At 50.2% G+C, this 20,799-nt stretch overlaps 1 protein-coding gene across 1 annotated transcript in view; it reads right to left on the bottom strand.

Annotated features, from left to right (window-relative positions):
- Positions 1-12,801, bottom strand: part of tmem8b (transmembrane protein 8B) — a 92,955-nt gene extending 80,154 nt beyond the window's left edge. Inside the window, exons 1-2 of the mRNA XM_068028980.1 lie at positions 12,618-12,801; positions 3,599-3,788 (exon numbers count right to left, since the gene is read on the bottom strand). Coding sequence (XP_067885081.1) covers positions 3,599-3,788; positions 12,618-12,801 — 374 coding nt within the window. The remainder of the gene's footprint in view (positions 1-3,598; positions 3,789-12,617) is intronic.
- Between the last annotated feature and the right edge of the window lie 7,998 nt (positions 12,802-20,799).

Below are 20,799 nucleotides of genomic sequence, written 5' to 3'. Positions count from 1 at the left end.
CCTGCAAACGTCTTAATCATATCTCCTATATTCAAGGGAGTAGATTTAGTGTAAGAGGTAGGAGATTTTGAGGGGATTCGAGGAGAACTTTTTTAACCCAGAGGGTGGTGGGAATCTGGAAATCATTGCCTGAAAGGATGGTAGAGGAGGAAACCCTCATAAGATTTAAAAAGTATTTGGATATGTGCTTGAAGTGTCGAAACCCACAAGACTATTGTGAAGAACTGTAAAGTGGGATGTAGGCTGGATGGCTACTTGTCAGCTGACATGGACATGATGGGCCGAACAGCCTCCTTCTGTGTTGTAAATTTTTTTTATTCGTTTCATGGGATGTGGGTGTCACTGGCTACGCCAGCATTTGTTTCCCAGCCTTAATTGCCCTCGTGAAGGTGGTGGTGAGCTGCCTTCTTGAACCGTTGCAGTCCATCTGGTGCGGATACACCCACAGTGCTGTTAGGGAGGGAATTCCAGGATTTTAACCCAGCGACAGTGAAGGAACAGCGATATAATTTCAAGTCAGGATGGTGTGTGACTTGGAGGGGAACTTGCAGATGGTGGTGTTCCCATGCGTCTGCTGCCTTGTCCTTCTAAGTGGAAGAGGTCGCGGATTTGAAAAGTGCTGTCGAAGGAGGCGTGGTGAGTTGCTGCAGTGCATCTTGTAGATGGTACACACTGCTGCCACTGTGTGTTGGTGGTAGAGGGAGTGAATGTTTAACGTCGTGGATGGGGTGCCAATCAAGTGGGCTGCTTTGTCCTGGATGGTGTCGAGCTTCCTGAGTGTTGTTGGAGCTGCACTCATCCAGGCAAGTGGAACTTGTGCCTTGTAGATGGTGGACAGGCCTTGGAGAGTTAGGAGGTGAGTTACTCGCCACAGAATTCCCAGCCTCTAACCTGCTCTTGTAGCCACAATATTTATATGACTGCTCCAGTTCTGTTTCTGGCCAATGGTAACTCCAGGATGTTGATAGTGGGAGATTCAGCGATGGTAATGCCATTGAATGTCAAGAGGAGATGGTTAGATTCTCTCTTGTTTGAGATGGTCATTGCCTGGTACTTGTGTGGCGCGAATGTTACTTGCCACTTATCAGTCCAAGCCTGGATATTGTCCAGGTCTTGCTGCATCTGGACATGGGCTACTTCAGTATCTGAGGAGTTGCGAATGGTACTGAACATCGTACAATCATCAGCAAACATCCGACTTCTGACCTGATGACGGAGGGAAGGTCATTGATGAAACAGTTGAAGATGGCTGGACCTAGGACACTACCCTGAGGAACTCCTGCAAGAATATCCTGGGGCTGAGATGATTGGCCTTCAACAGCCACAACCATCTTCCTTTATGCTAGGTATGACACCAACCAGTGGAGAGTTTTCCCTTTGATTCCCGTTCTATGATTCCATGATCACTTCCACCACAGTATTCCCCAACTAATACCCTTTCCACCTGCCCCACTTCATTCCCTAAAGCTAAATCTTGAACCTTCCTTTCTCTTGTTGAGCTTGCTACCTACTGGCTAACAAAGGTCTCCTAAATGCATATTAAGATTATCTCAAAGGGATGTAGGATTGGAGGAAGTTACAGAGATAGGGAAGGGGGAGGGGCAGAGACCATGGTGGGAAACGAAAACAATTATAAGAATTTTGATGCTGAATGACTGGAAGCCAATGGAGGTGAGTGAGCATCGGGTCATTGATTCGAAAATCAGTATGTGGGGAGGGGTTTTTGAGAAATGAGGATGACAAGAATGGAGCTGATGGTCAAGTGGAAAAGGAAGAAAGTATTGCAAAAAGATGATAGAAAAAAAGGGTGAAACAAGAGGAAAGAGGAGAAAGTCATGGGGAAGACAGATGGGTTAAAGGGGAGACAGAATGAAAAGGTGAACTGCGGAGAGGCAATGAAAACAAACACAGGAGAGGGATTTTTTTTCATGGAACGTGGGTATCACGGGCAAGGCCAGCATTTGTTGTCCATCCCTAATTGCCCTTGAGTGGTTTGCTCTTTTCAGAGGACAGTTAAGAGTCAACCACATTGCTGTAGGTCTGGATCCACATGTAGGCCAGACCAGGTAAGGACAGCAGATGGGTTTTTACAACAATCAATGATAGTTTAATAGCACCATTACTGAGACTAGCTTTCAATTCCAGATTTTTAAAAATTAATTAATTGAATTTAAATTTCACCATCAGCCGCGGTGGGATTTGAACCCCTACACCTAGGGCATTACCCTGGTCCTCTAGATTACTAGCTCAGTGGCATTACCACTAAGCTACCGTCTCCCATTAATTAGAGACCATCGAATCACTGAAGCGCCCAGTCCAGAAGGAGACCATTCAGCCCATAGTGTCTGTGCCAATTCTCTGCTCGAAAAATCCAAATCCCAGTGCTCGAGTTTCTCCCCATCACCCATCTATCTACCTCTGCTTCAAATGTTTACACAATTTTCCCTTAAAAAATGCAATGCTCTCAGCCGCATCTACCCTCTGAGGCAAAGCATTACACGCTCCAACAACCACCTGTGTAAAGAATTGTCATCTGACTTGACTTCTCACTTTTTAAGTGAGAATTTTTAAACTGGTGATCCCTCATTATTGACTTGCCAATCAGTGGTAAGAGGTTTTCTCAACTCAGTCTGTCAAATCCCTTCTTAATTTTAAAAGCCTCGATCAAATCTCGATGGGGTAACAGATCTGAGCTATTTCGGGGTACATATTCACTAATCATTAGAAATAGCAAATACTGTGGATGCTGGAAATCTGAAATATAAACCGATAATGCTGGTAACACACAGCAGGTCATGCATCATCATGTACCTCCCCAGGTTAATGATGCCATAGAAAATGCAAGCAAAGCACTGGGGTTCATTTCTGGAGGGATAGAATTGAAAAGCAAGGAGGTTATAGTAAACTTATATAGAACCTTCGTCAGGCCACATGGGGTCCTATTACCAAAAGAAAAAGAATAAAAATGGATAAGGTGCGTAAAGATTTACAAGGATGATATCAGAACTGAGAGCTTATAACTATGAGGAAAGAGTGAAAAGGCTGAAACTCTTTTCTCTATAAAAGAGAAGGCCAAGGATTGTCCAATAAACATTATTAAAAACGTGAAAGGGTTTGATAGGGTAATCGTAGAGAAGATGTTTCCACTTGTGTGGGAGACTGAAAAAGGGGGGCCATTAATGTAAGATAGTCACTGAAAAATCCAAAAGGGAATTCAGGAGAATGTGGAACTTGCTCCCACATGGAGTGGTAAGGCGGAAGCTGGGTAAATGCATGAGGGAGGAAGGAATCGAAACAGATGTTGATGGAGGTGAGGTGAAGAGGGGTGGGAGCAGGCTCGTGTGGAGCATAAACACCAGCACAGACCAGGTGGGCCGAATGGCCTGTTTCTGTGCTGCAAATACTACGTAAGGTGGCACGTCCAAATTAATAACCAATTTAATTCTGCCTTTAATGGAAACCCCACCACCTCCACTGCCCTCATCCCCCTATTCCACCTCACCAGTCCCAGCAGGTGCAGCTCTGCCCCAGGATTGACATGGACTCGATGGGCCAAATGGCCTCTTTCTTTGCCATAAATGGTTCTATGACTACTCACACAGTGATGTCTCGGTCCGGGCAGCTATCTCCAAAACTGTCTCCTTGCTCCTTGAAGGTGATGAGGTTCCAAACCGCCACCACCGTGTCTGCAGGCACGTGGAAGTGAAAAAGCTCGGCACTAGCGAATGAAGTGAAGGCGTTGAGCTTGCGAGGAGTCCTGGTGAAGTAATCGGTGACAAAGAGGCACTCTGGGGAAGAAAGAGGCAGAGGGGTGGGAATGGTCAGTGATGGCCTGTATGATGCCAGCGAGAGGCTTCTCGGGCCATTCAGCCTATCGTGCCTGTGCTGGCCCTTTGTTGGAGCTTTTTATTTATCCCCTACCCGCCGTTGCTCAGTTCCCAGTTCTCTGTCATGATTCCAATGCTTTGAAATTAAGTAAACATTAGATGGAGCTAGCAATAGAACACGCGGAGCACCAGGTATGCATGCAAAGTGGCGATGGAACACAGGATCACGGGCAGGACTAAATATCTGCCTGACATTTACTGTATCTGAAACCTATCATAGAATCATACATCACACAACGCAGAAGGAGGCCATTCAGACCATCACACCTGTGCTAGCTCTTTGAAAGAACTATCCAATGCCATTCAGCCCAACTCGTCTATGCTAGTGTTTGTGCTCCACATGAGCATCCTTCCACCTCCTCTTCATCTACCCCAATCAGCATATTTTTCCCAATTAATCCCCCTCCTGCTGTTCTTTCCTCAGAGACCTCCAGGTTTTGACTGTTCAAGTGTTTCATGGTAGCTTTACTCTGTATCTAACCCCCGTTTTTTTTTTCTTCCAAAAGTCTCTCCTCCTCTGCAGCAAAAGTTGTTCAAAGTTTTTGCAGTTTCTCCTCAGCACTCCCTCTCCAGCAGCACCTCCAGCAACTGACTGCAGCACTGTCAGCTGCACCTCGTTGAGGCACTCAGTATTCCCAATCACAGAGGAGCCAATCCCCATTTTTTTTTTAAAGGTGACCTTTATACCCCAGGCCCCTTTTATATATTTTTATGTCGAGGGGGCCTTTATTCCTCAGGCCCCCTTTATATATTTTTTATGTCGAGGGGACCTTTATTCCTCAGGCCCCTTTATATACACACTTATATTTTTTAAAATAACTTTATTAAAACCAGATAAATAAACAAAAAAACTCAAATTAAAATGCCATTCTCAGCGTCGACGATGCACTCCAGTCCCTGCGGTGCCCACCGGTCGCGGAAGGCCTCAAGCGTACCGGGGGACACCGCATGCTCCTTTTCCAGGGACACCCGGGCGCGAACGTAACCGCGGAAGAGGGGCAGGCAATCGGGGAGGACGGAACCCCCGACGGCCCGCAACCTGGACCTGTGAATTGCCACCTTGGCCAGGCCCAGGAGCAGACCGACGAGGAGATCCCCCTCCCGGCCCAAGCCCCTCCGCATCGGGTGCCCAAAGATCAGGAGCGTGGGACTGAAGTGCAGCCAGAATTTGAGGAGCAGCCCCTTCAGATACTCAAATAGGGGCTGCAACCTCGCACACTCCGTATAAATGTGGAACACGGACTCGTCCAGGCCGCAGAAAGTACAGCTGGCCTGGGAGTCCGTGAACCTACTTAAAAGCCTATTGCACGGGACTGCTCTGTGCAGCACCCTCCACCCCAGGTCCCCGATGTAAAGGGGGAAGACTCCCGCGTAGAGAGACCTCCATCGGGGTTTCCCCTCGCCGCCAGATGGCAACGCGGACCGCCAGGGCGTGTCCGGCCGGCTGACGAGGGCGAGGAAGTGGAGAGTGTGCAGGAGCAGCCCGTACAGGAAACCCCTCCGCGCCGATTGGAATGGCACGGAGGGCATTTCCGAGAGGCGGCTCGGGTTGTGCGGGACCGGCTCCCGAGGAGGGTTTCGGGGCCTGGGTCCGATGAGCAGTTCCGGCCGAGCGGGGGTCAGCTCGGCCGGGATCACTCCGCACTCCCGAGCCCCCTCGCCACCCGCAGTGAGCGGCGTCCCGGGGGTTTCGGCTACTCCTCCGCCCGCCGGACCGTCCCCGGAGTCGGCCGCCTGGACAGCCGAGGCGCTCTCCTTCGCCGGCGGGGGAGCGCCCTGACTGGAGGCGACCATGTTCCAGACTCGGAAAAGATCCCGGTAAAAGACAGGCAACTCCCTCAGAGAGGCGCGGCTAACGGACTCCACCGGGAGCTGCGTGTCGTCTTGAAGGCAGTGACACTGGCGGAAAAAATACGTCGCCAGTGCACACCATCTGGGAGGACGCTCGACGTACAGGTATCTCTGCAGGGTCCGAAGGCGGAGAGTCGCAGCCTGGGTGCGGACGCACACCAGCAACTGACCGCCCTCCTCGATCGGGAGACTCAGGACCGTGGCAGAGACCCAGTGTTTCCTCTTGCCCCAGAAGAAATCGACGAGTTTCTTCTGGATCTTGGTGGCAAATACAGGGGGCGGGGCCAAAGTGACCAACCGGTACCACAGCATGGAGGCCACCAGTTGGTTTATGACCAACGCTCGGCCCCTGTAGGAAAGCACTCGGAGCAGTCCTGTCCAGCGCCCCAGCCGAGTGGTGACTTTCGCCTCCAACTCCTGCCAGTTTGCCGGCCAGGCTTCCTCAGCGGGGCTAAGGTGGACTCCCAGATAGAGGAGGTGCGTGGTGCTCCACGCAAAAGGTGTCATCTCCTCCGGCAGGGAGTCCACCCGCCACTGACCAACCAGGAGTCCGGAACATTTCTCCCAATTGATCCTCGCGGAGGACGCGGCAGAAAAGGTCTGCTGGCAGTCGCGCATCCTCCGCAAGTCAACGGGATCTGTGATTGCGAGGAGCACGTCGTCGGCGTAAGCCGAGAGGACGACCCGCATGGCCGACTCGCGCAGAGCCAATCCCGTCAACCTCCTGCGAAGCAGGCACAGGACGGGCTCCACGCAGATGGTATACAATTGGCCGGACATGGGGCACCCCTGACGCACTCCTCTCCCAAATCGAAGGGGCGCCGTCAAGGACCCGTTAACTTTGACTAGACACTCTGCGGCGGCGTATAAAAGTCGGACCCGAGCCACGAAATGCGGCCCGAGTCCGAAAGCGCGCAGAGTCCCGAAAAGGTAATCGTGATCCACCCTGTCGAACGCCTTCTCCTGATCGAGGGAGAGAAAGGCGACCGACTGACCAGTCCTCTGGGAAAGATGGATCAGGTCCCGGACCAGGTGGATGTTGTCCTGGATGGACTGGCCTGGGACCGTGTAGGACTGGTCGGGGTGGATCATGTGGGCCAGCACAGAGCCCAGGCGGTAGACATAGCCCGGGCAAAGATCTTATAATCCGTGCTGAGGAGGGAGACCGGACGCCAGTTTTTAAGCAGGCGGAGATCGCCCCTCTTCGGCAGCAGGACGATGACCACCCTGCGCCACGAGAGGGGCATCTCCCCGGTCGCCAGGCTTTCCCCCAGGACCCGCGCGTAATCGTCCTCCAGGACGTCCCAGAACGCCCTGAGGAACTCCACGGTCAACCCATCCAGCCCTGGGGATTTGCCCCTCGAGAGCTGGTGGAGGGCGCCAGTCAGCTCCGCCAACGTGAGCGGAGCCTCCAATCCTTCGGCGCCCTCCGGGCTGACCTGCGGCAGGTCCTCCCACAAAACTCTGCGCGCATCCTCGCTGGACGGATCCGGAGAGAACAACGCACTGTAATACGTCCGGACCAGGAGGCCCATTCCCTCCGGATCCGTGATGGAGGATCCGTCGTCGGCCAGCAGCTCAACGAGCTGCTTACGGACCCCCCCGCCATTTTTCCAGCGAGTAGAAGAAGGGTGAGGTGCGGTCCAAATCTTCCAGGATCTGGATCCGCGACCTCACGTACGCGCCTCGGGACCCTCTGAGCTGCAGGTTCCTCAGCGCGCTCTTCTTCTCTTTGTACGCCTGCCACAGGGCCGGGTCCGCGACGGCATGACCGAGGCGGGATTCCAAGTCGAGCACCTCCCTCTCAAGGCGCCCGATCTCGGCTTCCCGCCTCTTGGTCGACCCCTTCGCGTACTCCTGACAGAAGACGCGGATGTGAGTCTTGCCCACATCCCACCATAGCCTCAAGGAGGGTGCTTCCTTCTCCAGTCGGCCCAGAATCGACAGAACGAGTCCCGAAATCGCACGTCCTCCAGCAGCCGGTTGTTAAAGTGCCAGTACGCGGACCCCGCCCGCGTGCGGAGCGGAGTGAACTCCGCCCACACCAGGCGGTGGTCCGAGCACGGCACCAGCCGCATGGAGGCCGCCGAAACGCGGGAGACGTACGCCTGCGAAATGTGGAGGCGGTCGATTCGCGACCCCCCTCCTCCAGACCGCCACGTGAAGGCGCTGGAGTCGGGATGGAGATTCCGCCAGACGTCCACCAAGTTAAGGGAGCTGATCAGTCCCCTCAACTTCTCCACTGACGCTTGGCCGCGCTGGGGACCGGAGCGATCCCCCACCTCGAGGGTGCAGTTAAAATCCCCCCCGAGGATGATGCACTCGCCGCTATCGATGGAGCTCAAGAGAGCGGACACTTCTTCAAAGAAGCGCGCTTGCAACGCGCCGGGCCTGGGCGCGTACACGTTCACAAAGTGGAGCGGCACGCTACCCAGGCGAACGGCGAGGTGGAGCAAGCGGCCCGGCACTAGCTCCTTGACCCCCAAGATCTCCGGCTGAAAAGTCGGGGCCAACAAGATAGCCACCCCACTAGAAATAGGGGTGAGGTGACTCATGTCGACCCCACCCTGCCACTCCAGGAGCCAGGTGGCTTCGTCTCCCGGAACGATGTGGGTTTCCTGCAGAAAGCTCACCGCGTATCTCCCTTCCCTAAGGACTGAGAGATTGTGAAATCTGCGGTGAGCCCCTCTGCTGCCGTTGATGTTGAGGCTGGCTATGGTTATCTTCATGTCAAAGGTACTTAAAACCCGTCACCAACAGCTCACTGTGAGGAGGGAGTGGAAGTGCACCTGGCCCTCCACTCCCCCAGCAACCCATTGAGGAACACATTAAAACGGCGCCTCTCAACCAGTTTCACGTCCGCGCGCTTGCCCGCTATCTTAAGGGCGGCACGGACGGACTGTATGATCAGCGCCAGATTCGACCAACGGTCGAGGGCCAGCTGAACTTTATTGCGGCAACCCCTGCAAGCCGCGAGGAAATCCCGGAGTTCCGCCGTGGGGATGAGAGGAGATTCGGTGGGAGGCACGAGGGACTCCACCACCTCACTGGCGATGGAATCAAGATCATCCTCCGTGCCCCGCACTGAATCCCCATCCTCCTCCGGGTCGTCACCGCCAGCGGCCGACACATCTACCACACACTGTGGGGCGGACGTCCCAGCCGCGCCAGCTGGTCCCGCCTCCGTCACGATCCCACCCCCAGGATCGATGGCGGAGGAGTCCTCTCTGGGTTCTATTGTGAAACTGGAGCCTGTAGGCACCAGCGGTTCAGGACCCCCCTCCACCTCCGTCCCCAGGCAATGAGTGGTCCAGGGGAGACAGAAGTTCCCGACTCCGGGAAACCAGCCGGAGCCGAGACTGGAGGCGGAGGGAGGAGGCTATCTCCCGCTCCGCCAGCACCCACAGGCCCAGCAGATGGGGCAGCATTCTCAGTTATAACTGGGTCGGGTGTCTCCTGGTTGGTGGTGGACTCCGGCTGGGAGGCCCGACCCTCTGGGGCCTCGCCCTCCCCTTCATTCAGGACACCCGACCCAGTAGCAGTGGCAGAATGGGCGGCTTCCCCAGGCTCCCCCACCACAAGCAGGGCCCCACTTACTCCTTCAGGAGGGGCCTCATGTACCGGGGCCATCCCCTCCCCTCCATCCTGAGGAATAGGGAGCACCTGCCCGGACTTTGCAGCCTTGGTGGTGGCGGTAGGGGAAACCTGGGGACCCGAAACAGGAGACAGTTCCCCTCCAACAGATGGGCCCTGCGCCTCAGGGCCCCTTGTTAACTCAGTGGAGGGGTGCCTTCTCCTCTTTTTCCCAGTTGTGTGCGGAGGCTCAGAGACCTCCATATCATCAGAGGCCTCCACCTCCACACTCTCCTTTTTTTTATTCACCCTGGGCCTGAGCCCAGCCCTGGGGCAAGTTGACTTCCCGAGATCGGGCCTTGGGCTGAGCTCAGGCTCGGGTAGTGTCACGATATCCAGGGGACGCGCCTCTCGATGTTTATTTCTCCTCCGCGCCTTCCTTCCACTTGGACGGTCACCCCCCTCCCTGCCGGAGGCCGTGAAAACCACAGCCTCCGGTACCGACTGAATGGTATCTGGTGGTGGTGTAGTGGGGGTGGGAGGAGGTGCAGCGTCGCCACCCTGGGCCGTTGAGTTGGAGTTGGCAGCCGGGAGGTTGGGGCAGTTCTTACGAACATGCCCCACCCCCTTACAGACATGGCACCGCACCCCGTCCAAGGTCCAGAAGACGCGGTAGGCCGTCCCCTGGAATTCTACATTGAAGTGGCCCTCTGTCACCTCCTCCCACGCCAGCTGCATGAATAACTGACGGCGGAAGGAGTACACGTGTCGGAGGCTGTTCTCCCGAAGACCGAGCGGGACTGGGGTGAGCCCCGTCTTTACCTCCCCCAGATAGTGCAGGTGGGGAAGGAGGAGCCCACCAGGGATGAAGGGTGGGACATTGGATAAAATGAGCCTTTGCGCAGTGGCCTCCAGGGGGTCCACTGGCAGAAAGGTCCCGCCCACGGTGAGCCCCTTGCTCAGAGCCAGGGACACCGCCCGCTCGGTCTTCAGGAAAAACACTGCCTTCCCGTACATTTTAGAGGCTGCAACAATGGCCGAAGGGCCGACAACCTCGGCCATTGCTTTCACGCATGCCTCTATAGTCATGTTCGGGTGGACGTAGCTCTTGACCCCATGCTTCGTTGTTAATAAAGCAAACGGTGACGGGGCAACAGGTGCAGCTGCAGCAGCCGCAGCAGCATATGAACGGGAAGGCCCCGCCACCGGCGAAGAGGGGCTTGCCATGGGGTCTAAGAGCTACGTCCACCCCCAAGAAACAAAACAAATTTACACAATTTTTTAAAAAAGCAAACTTTAAACAAGGTGGAGTGGGAGTAGAGGAGGATGGCGTAGGATGGTAAAGGAAAAGGGGAGGATAGGTGATTGAGGCGACTGAGTGGAGGAAGGGAGAGAAAGGCTGAAAAGGATGTTTGTTCCAACTGCCAGTTGGAGCACCTTTATCACAATTAGTCCAAACTTGTTTGTTGTCTTCCAGTTGGGGGAGGCTTCTTCGCCCGGGACTGCTGGAGCCGCCCGGTACTCTCCTCTTCTGCTTTTAACAAGACAGTCTTCACCCGGGCAACTCCAGCTGTCCCGAGCAGGCAGTTGGGGTGGGGAGGGAGCTCCCTGTGTGCAAACACCAATACAAACACAGGGGCCCCTACTGGATTTGGCTGCCCCACCCCTGAGTCTTCAGGCCTCTTCTCCCTCCCCCAAACAGTTTAAACTTAAGAGTCTTTCAGGTGCCCTGACACCCACCTCTCCAGAAAAATTGCAGCCTTCCTTGATGGTTTCCCTCCACTCTGTATTCACCTTTCTCCAGTCTCTCTCTCCAGTTGCTGCAGTCTCCACTCTGTATTCACCTTTCTCCAGTTGCTGCAGTCTCCACTCTGCAATTGCTGCAACACAGGTGCAGCTGCTCCCCCTGATTACTGGCAGGAAGTGCTCCAAATTGACCAGCCAATCGCAGTGCTGTACCTGTCCTGGGAGTGTTTGATGTGGACAGTGTAGAGGGAGCTTTACTCTGTATCTAACCCCGTGCTGTACCTGCCCTGGGAGTGTTTGATGGAACACTGCTCTCTTGAAGTTGAAAATCTTCTGATCCTCAGCACTAATCGTGATGAATGAGCAATGTTGAATTTAAATTCCATCTGCTCTGTCCCTGTTGTTTAGACAAAGTGTGTATAAGTAACAGCTTGTCCTGAAGGTTCACAGAGTGTTTGACCTGTAAGTACAGGCACTCCTTGCCATATCCGCATGGCGATTTCTCTAACCTTCAGTTCGTAACTCCCTCCTGCAATCCGACACTTGGATCTAACTCAGAACTCAGAGTCTTTGTGTGATTCTCCCAGATGGACAATGCTATAGTGAAAGAGCAGATCACACAATCTGTTACCTGCACAGTAGTGTCAGAGAGAGAGGCTGGGCATGCATCACTCTCAATTGAGCTCAGCTGTGATCTAAGCTTAGACACCACATGCACCTGTCAGTCCATGACTATAGGGACAGCAGGAGGCCAATCAGCCCCTCCACCCTATTCTGTCATTCAATTAGATCACGGCTGATCTTTATCTACACTCCATCTACCTGCCTTGGTTCCATAACCTTTAATACCCTGCCTCAGAAAAAAACATTTCTGTTTGGAAATTTTCAATAGACCTCCAGCCTCAACAGCATTTTGGATTTCCACTGTGTGAAGAAATGCTTCCTGACATCACCTCTGAACAGCCTAGCTCTGATTTTAAGGTTATGTTCCCTTGTTCAGGACTCCCCTCATCAGAGGATATAGTTTCTCTCCATCTACCCTATCAACTCCTTGAATCATCTTCAACACCTCGATTAGATCACCCCTTAATCTTCTATACGCAAGGAAATACAAGCCCAGTCTACACAACCTGTCTTCTTAATTTAATCCTTTTAACTCTGGGATCATTCTGCCTATACAGCAGATGTCTCTGCACCAAACCCTCGAAGTTCATCCATGCCGGTGACGTAGCAGGCCTCGATGTTAGAGGAAGCAAGTCAGATGCTCACTAGTAACCTGGACCGACTGGAATGCTACTTCTGGGCCTTGTGTCTCCGCCCCAATCCGGAGAAGACACTGTCAATATTCCATCTGAACAATAACGCTTCCAGGAAATAATACATTTCCTTCTGCAGACGTTGATTTAGCAATGACCTCCACCAAAATACCTGGGTGTCACCTGGACAAGACTCTCACCTATCGGTCTCATCTCATCAACACTGGGCAAAAAGTAAAAACCAGGGCGAACCTGGTCCGGAAACTCGCTGGAAAACCATCTGGGAGCAAAGTCATCACACTACGCATCGCAACAGTGGCCCTGGGCTGCTCCGCTGCAGAATACTGCTCAGCTTCATAGTACTGCAACCGCCACACAATGATCATGGGCATGTAGCTAAACACTGCCACGAGGACAATGTCATGGATGCTCAAGTCCACTCCAGCTGAGTGACTCCTGCTGCTGTCCCACATTGCCCAGCCTGTCATTCACCGCAACTCCAACGTGCTCCGTGAGATGGAAAAAGACATGAGCAATATCAACCATCCCACTCATGAGGACTTGAAAAACCCGCCAAGAAATCCGTTAAAATCGTGCTGGGCATTCTGGCAAGCAGCAGTTAGTATTCACAGAGTTGGTATCAACCCATTATCTAGATAGATGGAATCGAGAGACACGTGCAGCATAAAAAATCCAACAGCTCATCACTGAGCCAACAGCAGGGGTTCCCAGCTTCCAACTCCCTCGAAGACAGTGGACAGTGCTGAACCACATCTGCTCAGGGCATGGACGACGCGGCAGCTGCTCCAAAAATGGAAGATGAGGGACAAGCCAGATTGTGGCCATGAGTCTCAGACCATGGAACGCATCACACCAACCAGAGCACTCAGATCTGTTGTGGGAGGCACCTCATTTCTCCATTCAGTGGCATTTCAGGAGGCCATCAAATGGATGGCCAAACTAGACATCCCTTTCTCATCATACCAAAATAGTAGTGGTGCCTTTGTTGAGTTGCAACTAAACAGAAATGACCCTCAGTCGCAAAATCCAACAAAGAATATATTTTAGTCAAAAGCTCAAAGTTGGATGGCTCAGTGAGTGAGTGTTGGGCTGAGTTTGATAGCTGAACAGAGCTATCAAAAGTCCCAGGTCCAATCCTCACATAGTCCTGAGGTAGCGAATCAAAATTAAAATCTGGCCCCTCTTTCTATGATGACCTTCAGTCTGCTAGGCTAGGGTGGGGATCATCACTGCTACTCCTAATTCTGATCACAATCCAGAGACCCCTGTTTAAGACAGGATCAGACTCAGTTACAGTGTCCCAGTCTCTGAACTGAGCTCTTGTAAAACCCAGTATCTGAATCATCCCCATTACTGTACTGGCCTCACCCTGGAGAGATAGAATGTGCTGACTCCTCATACAGATTACAAACAGAGAGAAAATGATCCATTCTTAGCACTGTGATGAGCAATTGGTTTACAGGGACTATGACATCAGAAATAATAACAGTAAGATATCAACATAAGTAATCTATCTATGAATATCAGTGCAACTCTTCATTTTGCAATCAATATTTTAACATCGTTTAATCAAAATATTGATAAAGGCCTTCTCTTAAAGGAATACTCAGACAGCGGCTATACGTTTGGATTGAGGAGTAACTCTATAGTTTCATAGAGACACAAAATGGGATAAGGAAGAGGGATGGATTATAGGTGGTGAATTATCCAATGGGATGGATTATAGGGGGTGAGTTACCCAATAGGGTGGATTGTAGGGAGTGAGTTAACCAATGAGATGGATTGTAGGGGTTGAGTTAATCAATGGGATGGTGTGCAGGGTGTAAATTATCCAATGGGATGGACTCTAAGGGTTGATTTAACCAATGGGATGGAGTGTAGGGGTTGAGTTAACCAATGGGATGGATTATAGGGGGTGAGTTAACCAATGGGATGGATTGTAGAGACTGAGTTATCCAAGGGGTAGAGTGTAGGGGTTGAGTTAACCAATGGGATGAAGTGTAGGGGTTGAGTTAACCAATGGGATGGATAATAGGGGGTGAGTTAACCAATGGGATGGATTATAGGGGGTAAGTTATCCAATGTGATAGAGTGTAGGGGTAAGTTATCCAATGGGATGGATTGTAGGGGTTGAGTTACCCAATGGGATGGATTAAAGGGTTGCGTTAATCAAGGGATGGAATTTCTACTGCAGCGGTGCGATATGAGGTCATTGCAGTCCATTTTACACTGCGTCCAAATTTCTTTTCCTTGACTTCAATCATGCGCGGTTTAAAACTGACTACTGTTTTGCACTATTGGCAAAGATAAATTTCACCCCCTCCCTCCCCACTTTCATTCTTCTCAGGAGGACATAAAAAATCCCAGGGCACTATTTCGAAGTAAAGTAAGGGAGTTCTTCCTGGTGTCCTCACCAATATTTATTCCTCAACCAACCATCACTAAAACAGATTATCAAGGCATTCTCTCACTGCTGTTTGTGGGAGCTTGCTATGTGCAAATTGGCTGCATTACAACAATAAATTAACTTCAAAAGTACTGTGGGATGTCCTAAGGATATGAAAGGCACTATGGAAATGCAATATTTCTTTTTTGCTAGTCCAGTACCATAACCACAAGGCTATTGTATCCTACAGACCAGGGAGGTGATTCGGCCCATCATAACATCTATCTGCTTCGTGAATGTTTCCTAAGGTTTGTTTTTTATCTCCAGTCTCCTACCTTGATTCCATTACAGGTACCAATCATACTCTCTACATAAAGAAGTACTTCCTGACATTAGTCTGGAACTTTTTCAAGCTTGTAGCTATGTCCATTTCTCCATTGGTTAGTGGTTTAACCCACTATTCCACTTAGTTCCTTATCTCCCTCTATAAGGTTGCCTCCCATTCCCCTCCTTTCAAGGCTGAAGCATTTGAGTCTTTGTAACCTGCACTTATCCAACTGAAAGACTAGGATTCCCCCTGTGATTCAATAGCTTAGGCTCAGTCCTTGAGATGTTAGCATCCAGCCTCAAAAGTAAAGAGCCAGGGAGAGATGCTGAGCACTCCTTCCTCTCTGCTGTTCCATCAGTGCTAACATCTCAACTGTTTTTGAATGGCATGCCCAGAAATTTCTAGAATGTTTAATGCACCTTAATTCATCTTTTGAATAATGACAGATGTTTTTCTCTGTAATTAATGTCTCACTAATGAAATCATATTCTCAGAAATCGCGCATCCCAAGGAGCTGTTCATACAGTTTCACCAGAAGATCACTAATAATGCAGAGAGGTGACATCCTCCCATTTAGCACAGAGGGAAAATTCAGCCTAGGCTCAGAGTCAGGAGGTTATGGGTTCATATTCCATCCACCCAGAGACTTCAGCACATAACCTAGGCTGATACTCCCAGTGCTGTACCGAGGAGGTGCCGACTTTCACACGAGACATTAAACCCAAGGTCCCTTCTCCCTCTGATGTGGATATTACGAATCCCATGGCCACTATTTTGAAAAAGAGCAGGGGAGTTCAACCCAGTGCCCTGGCCAATGTTCATCCCTCAATCGACATCACTAAAACAGATTATCTGGCCATTATCAGATTGCTGCTTGTGGGAGCTTGCTGTGCAATTCCTACAACAGTGACTACACTTCACAAAGTATTTCACTGGCTGTAAAGAGCTTTGGGATGTCCTGGGGGTGTGCAAGGTGCTATAGAAATACAAGTCTTTCCCTCTTTATCAACCGGAAGGGCTGGGCAGATGGAACAGCAGAGAGGAAGGAGTGCTCAGCATCTCTCCCTGGCTCTTTACTTTTGAGGCTGGATGCTACTGTCCTTTGGGGATTTTGTCAAGCATTATGTCAGGACAGAGCTGTGTTTACAGTAAACTGGCCTCAGCTCTGAGTCAGTCAGACGACAAATGCCACACTATCCTTCACTACTGCTCAAGCTGCATGACCTTTTGTCCCTCTCTCTCTCTCTCTCTCTCTCTCTCTGTCCCACAGATACATCAATACTGAATCAGGAATTACATGCTGGCTATTCCAATCTCTCCAGTCGGTGCACATTATCAACAGTAACAACTTGCATTTATATAGCACCTTTAACGTAGTAAAACATCCCACGGTGCCTCACAGGAGCGTAAATCAAACAAAATCTGGCACAGAGTCACATCGGAAGATGTTAGAGCAGGTGACTAAAAGCGTGGTTAAAAGACAGGTTCTAAGGAACATCTTAAAGGAGGAGGGAGAAAGCTGGAGAGGTTTAAAGAAGGAATTCTAGAGCTTAGGACCAAGGCAGCTGAAGGCATGGCCACCAATGGTGGAGTTATGGAAATCAGGGATGCTGAAGAAGCCAGAATTAGAGGAGCTCAGATATCTCTGAGGGTTGTGCGGCTGGAACAGATTACAGAGATAGGGAGGGGTGAGGCCATGGAGGGATTTGAACACAGGGATGAGAATTTTAAAATCAATGTGTTGCTTGACTGGGAGCCAATGTAGGTCAGTGAGCACAGGGGTGATCGGGAAACAGGACTTTGTGCAAGTTAGGATATGAGCAGCAGAGTTTTGTATGAGTTTACAGAGCATGGAAGGTGGGAGGGCAGCCAGGAGAACATTGGAATAATTGACTGATCTGCGAGAAGGGGGAGCAGCAGCATTGTTCCTGAGTTAGGAAAGGGAAATGCCAATCCTGTTTCCCACTTCTGATCCCTATCCATCGCATAGAAAGTGCTTCATCATTGATCTACTGAGCAAATCGCCAAAGGTTGAGAAATCCTAGGGACCTGCTCCCCCTCCACTGGTGTCACTTCACTGGAAGGGGGGGGGGCACATGCCTCTGAATGGTGCACATAGCTGGACTAAATTGTGATGAAGCCCGAGATGAATTTAGTTCAGCACTCTGGGCTTCTGTGGCACACTACTGGAAGGGCGCTCGGTTTAGGGCACTGAGACCCTTCGGATGACTTGTAGGAGTGACCAACGCTGCTGAGCCAAGGGGATTTCCTCAAGCAGACCCTAACACTGGGTTGTGGAACCAGAGAATGATACAGCACAGAAAGAGGCCATTCAGCCCATCGCGCCTGTATCTGCTATTTGAAAGAACTCTCCAATTAGTCCCAACCCACACCAACCCCTGCTCTTTCCCCACAGCACTGCGAATTTTTCCCCTTTAAGTATTTATCCAAGTCTTTTTGAAAGCTTTCTTTATTGTTTCATGGGATGCGGGCATCACTGGCAAGGCCAGTATTTGTTGCCCATCCCTAATTTTCCTTGACAACCAAGCGGCTTGCTCGGCCATTTCAAAGCGGCAGTTAAGCGTCAACCACATTGCTGTGGGTCTGGAGTCACATGTAGGCCAGACCAGGTAAGGACGGCAGATTTCCTTCCCGAAGGGACATCAGTGAACCAGGTGAGCTTTTGCGACAATCGATGATAGTTTCATGGCACCGCAACTGAGACTAGTTCAATTCCAGATTTTTATTAATTAATTAAATTTAAATTCCACCAGCTGCCGTGGTGGGATTTGAACCTATGTCCCCAGGACATTAGCCCAGGTCTCTGAATTACTAGCCCAGTGACATTACCACCAGGTCACCGTCTCCCATATTATAAGTATTATTGGATCTGCTTCTACCGCCCTTTCAGGCAGTGCACCATAACTTGTTGCGTAAAAATATTCCTCCTCGATACCCTTCTGGTTGTAGACGGAACAAATTACTTCCTCATAATTTGGAGCGACTAAAATATTTTTGTATTTATTGAGAAGCAGAGAGGAAAGGCGAAGGTTGGGGACACCATGTTTAGTTTGATCTGGAGAGAACAAGAGGTATATGAGAAATCAGTCAGATGACACCATTATTGGGTTTAACTATTTTAAATCAGTCTGATTATACGTCTGCATTTCCCAAACTATATTAAGTAACTGTGCTTTCGATAAGCTCTGGAATTCCATCCTTAAACCACTCCGCCTCTCTACTTCTCTCTCCTCCTTTAAAACGCTCCTTAAAATCTGCCTCTTTGTGTCTTAGTACCTCCTATGTGGCTTTGTGTCAAATTTTGTTTGATAACTTTTCCTGTGAAGCCCCTTGGGATGTTTTGCTCAGCTAAAGACACTATATAAATACAAGTTGCTCCTATTGTTGTTAACTCAATGTTCTGTACCAGGGATCTGCAGGGCTCATACTGTCTAAACCTGCTCCAGGTGTTCACCAGTTGACTGGGCTCTCCAAACAGAAAGACTGGGCCACAAATCCCACAATCATTCCATTAAAGCAAGAAAGACTTGCATTTCTATAGCACCTTTCATGACCTCAGGATTCTCCCAAAGCACTTAACAGCCAGCGAAATATTTTTGAAATGAAAACAGAAAATGCTGGAAATACACAGGCAGCATCTGTGGAGATAGAAGCAGAGTTAACGTTTCGGGTCTGTGACCTTTCATCGGGGTTCACTGTCAGACTGCTGAGCATTTCCAGCATTTTCTGTTTTCATATTTCCAGCTTCTGCAGTATTTTGCTTTTGGCTGCTCCGGAATTGGTTTGTACCCAAGCGAATCTTCATATCCAAACATTAAACAACTTTGCAGTTAAATGTGGCACAGGAAATGAATGCGAAACGGAAAAGATAAGGAGCAGGCCAGACAGCTCTGCTCTACGTCAGTCTTTTTTTTTTGGATGATAACTTTATTCTTTTCCCATTTTCTAAAGGTCACCAGACTCCTTAATATCTTCAGTTTGGAATTTCTGCTGGCTTCACCATGAACAATAAAATAAGTGATTGTATTTCAGAGTTAAGGCAGGTCAGTGTCTGTGTTACAGTGAAGGGTGTGATATATTAGAATGTTACAGCAAGGGGCCTGATTATATCAGAGTGTTACAGTGAGGATGATGGGGTAGATCAGAGTCTTACAGTGAAGGGTGTGAGAAATATCAGAGTGTTACTGTGGGGGTGTGGGGAATATCAGAGAGTGCTACAGTGACAGGAGTGGGGTATATCTGTTACTGTGAGGGGTCTGGGGCACATCAGTGTTAGTGAGAGGTGGGGGGGATATCAGAGAATGTTACTGTGAGGGGGCTGGGGTATATCACAGTGTTACTATGAGAGTTGTGGGGTACATAAGATTGTTACAGTGAGGGGTGTGGGATATATAAGAGTGTTACTGAGAGGGGTGTGGGGTATATCAGAGTGTTACTGTAAAAGGTATGGGCTATATCAGTGTTACTGTGAGAGATGAGGGATATATCAGAGTGTTACAGTGAAGGGTGTGGGATATACCAGAGTGTTACAGTGAGGGGTGTGTGATATATCAGAATGTTACAGTGAGGGGTGTGGTCTATATCAGAGAGTTACAGAGGGGTGTGGGATATATCAGAATGTTACAGTGAGGGGTGTGGTCTATATCAGAGAGTTACAGTGAGGGGTGTGGGATATATCAGTGTTACAGTGAGGGGTGTGGGATACATCAGAGTGTTACAGTGAGGGGTATGGGATATATCAGAGTGTTACAGTGAAGGGTGTGGGATATATCAGAATGTTACAGTGAGGGGTGTGGTCTATATCAGAGAGTTACAGTGAGGGGTGTGGGATATATCAGAGTGTTACAGTGAAGGGTGTGGGATATATCAGTGTTACAGTGAGGGGTGTGAGATATATCAGTGTTACAATGAGGGGTGTGGGGTATATCAGAGTGTTACAGTGAAGGGTGTGGGATATATCAGTGTTACAATGAGGGGAAAGGGGTATATCAGAGTGTTACAGTGAGGGGTTTGGGGTATATCCGAGCATTACAGTGGGCGGTGTGCGGTATATCAGAGTGTTACAGTGAGGGGTTTGGGGTATATCAGAGTGTTACAGTGAGGGGTGTGGGGTATATCAGAGTGTTACAGTGAGGGGTGTGGGATATATCAGTGTTACAATGAGGGGTGTGGGGTATATCATAGTGTTACAGTGAGGGGTTTGGGGTATATCAGACTGTTACAGTGAGGGGTGTGGGGTATATCAATGTGTTACAGTGAGGGGTGTGGGATATATCAGTGTTGCAGTGAGGGGTGTGGGTTTTATCAGAGTGTTACAGTGAGGGGTGTGGGATATATCGGTGTTACAGTGAGGGGTGTGGGATATATCAGTGTTACAGTGAGGGGTGTGGGATATATCAGAGTGTTACAGTGAGGGGTGTGGGGTATATCAGAGTGTTACAGTGAGGGGTGTGGGGTATATCAGAGTGTTACAGTGAGGGGTGTGGGATATATCAGTGTTACAGTGAGGGGTGTGGGATATATCAGTGTTACAGTGAGGGGTGTGGGTTATGTCAGAGTGTTACAGTGAGGGGTGTGGGATATATCAGTGTTACAGTGAGGGGTGTGGGTATATCAGTGTTACAGTGAGGGGTGTGGGGTATATCAGAGTGTTACAGTGAGGGGTGTGGGATATATCAGTGTTACAGTGAGGGGTGTGGGATACATCAGAGTGTTACAGTGAGGAGTATG

The sequence above is a fragment of the Heterodontus francisci genome, chromosome 4 (assembly GCF_036365525.1).
Source record: "Heterodontus francisci isolate sHetFra1 chromosome 4, sHetFra1.hap1, whole genome shotgun sequence".
Classification (NCBI taxonomy): domain Eukaryota; kingdom Metazoa; phylum Chordata; class Chondrichthyes; order Heterodontiformes; family Heterodontidae; genus Heterodontus; species Heterodontus francisci.
This window is presented reverse-complemented; position numbering and strand designations above follow the sequence as displayed.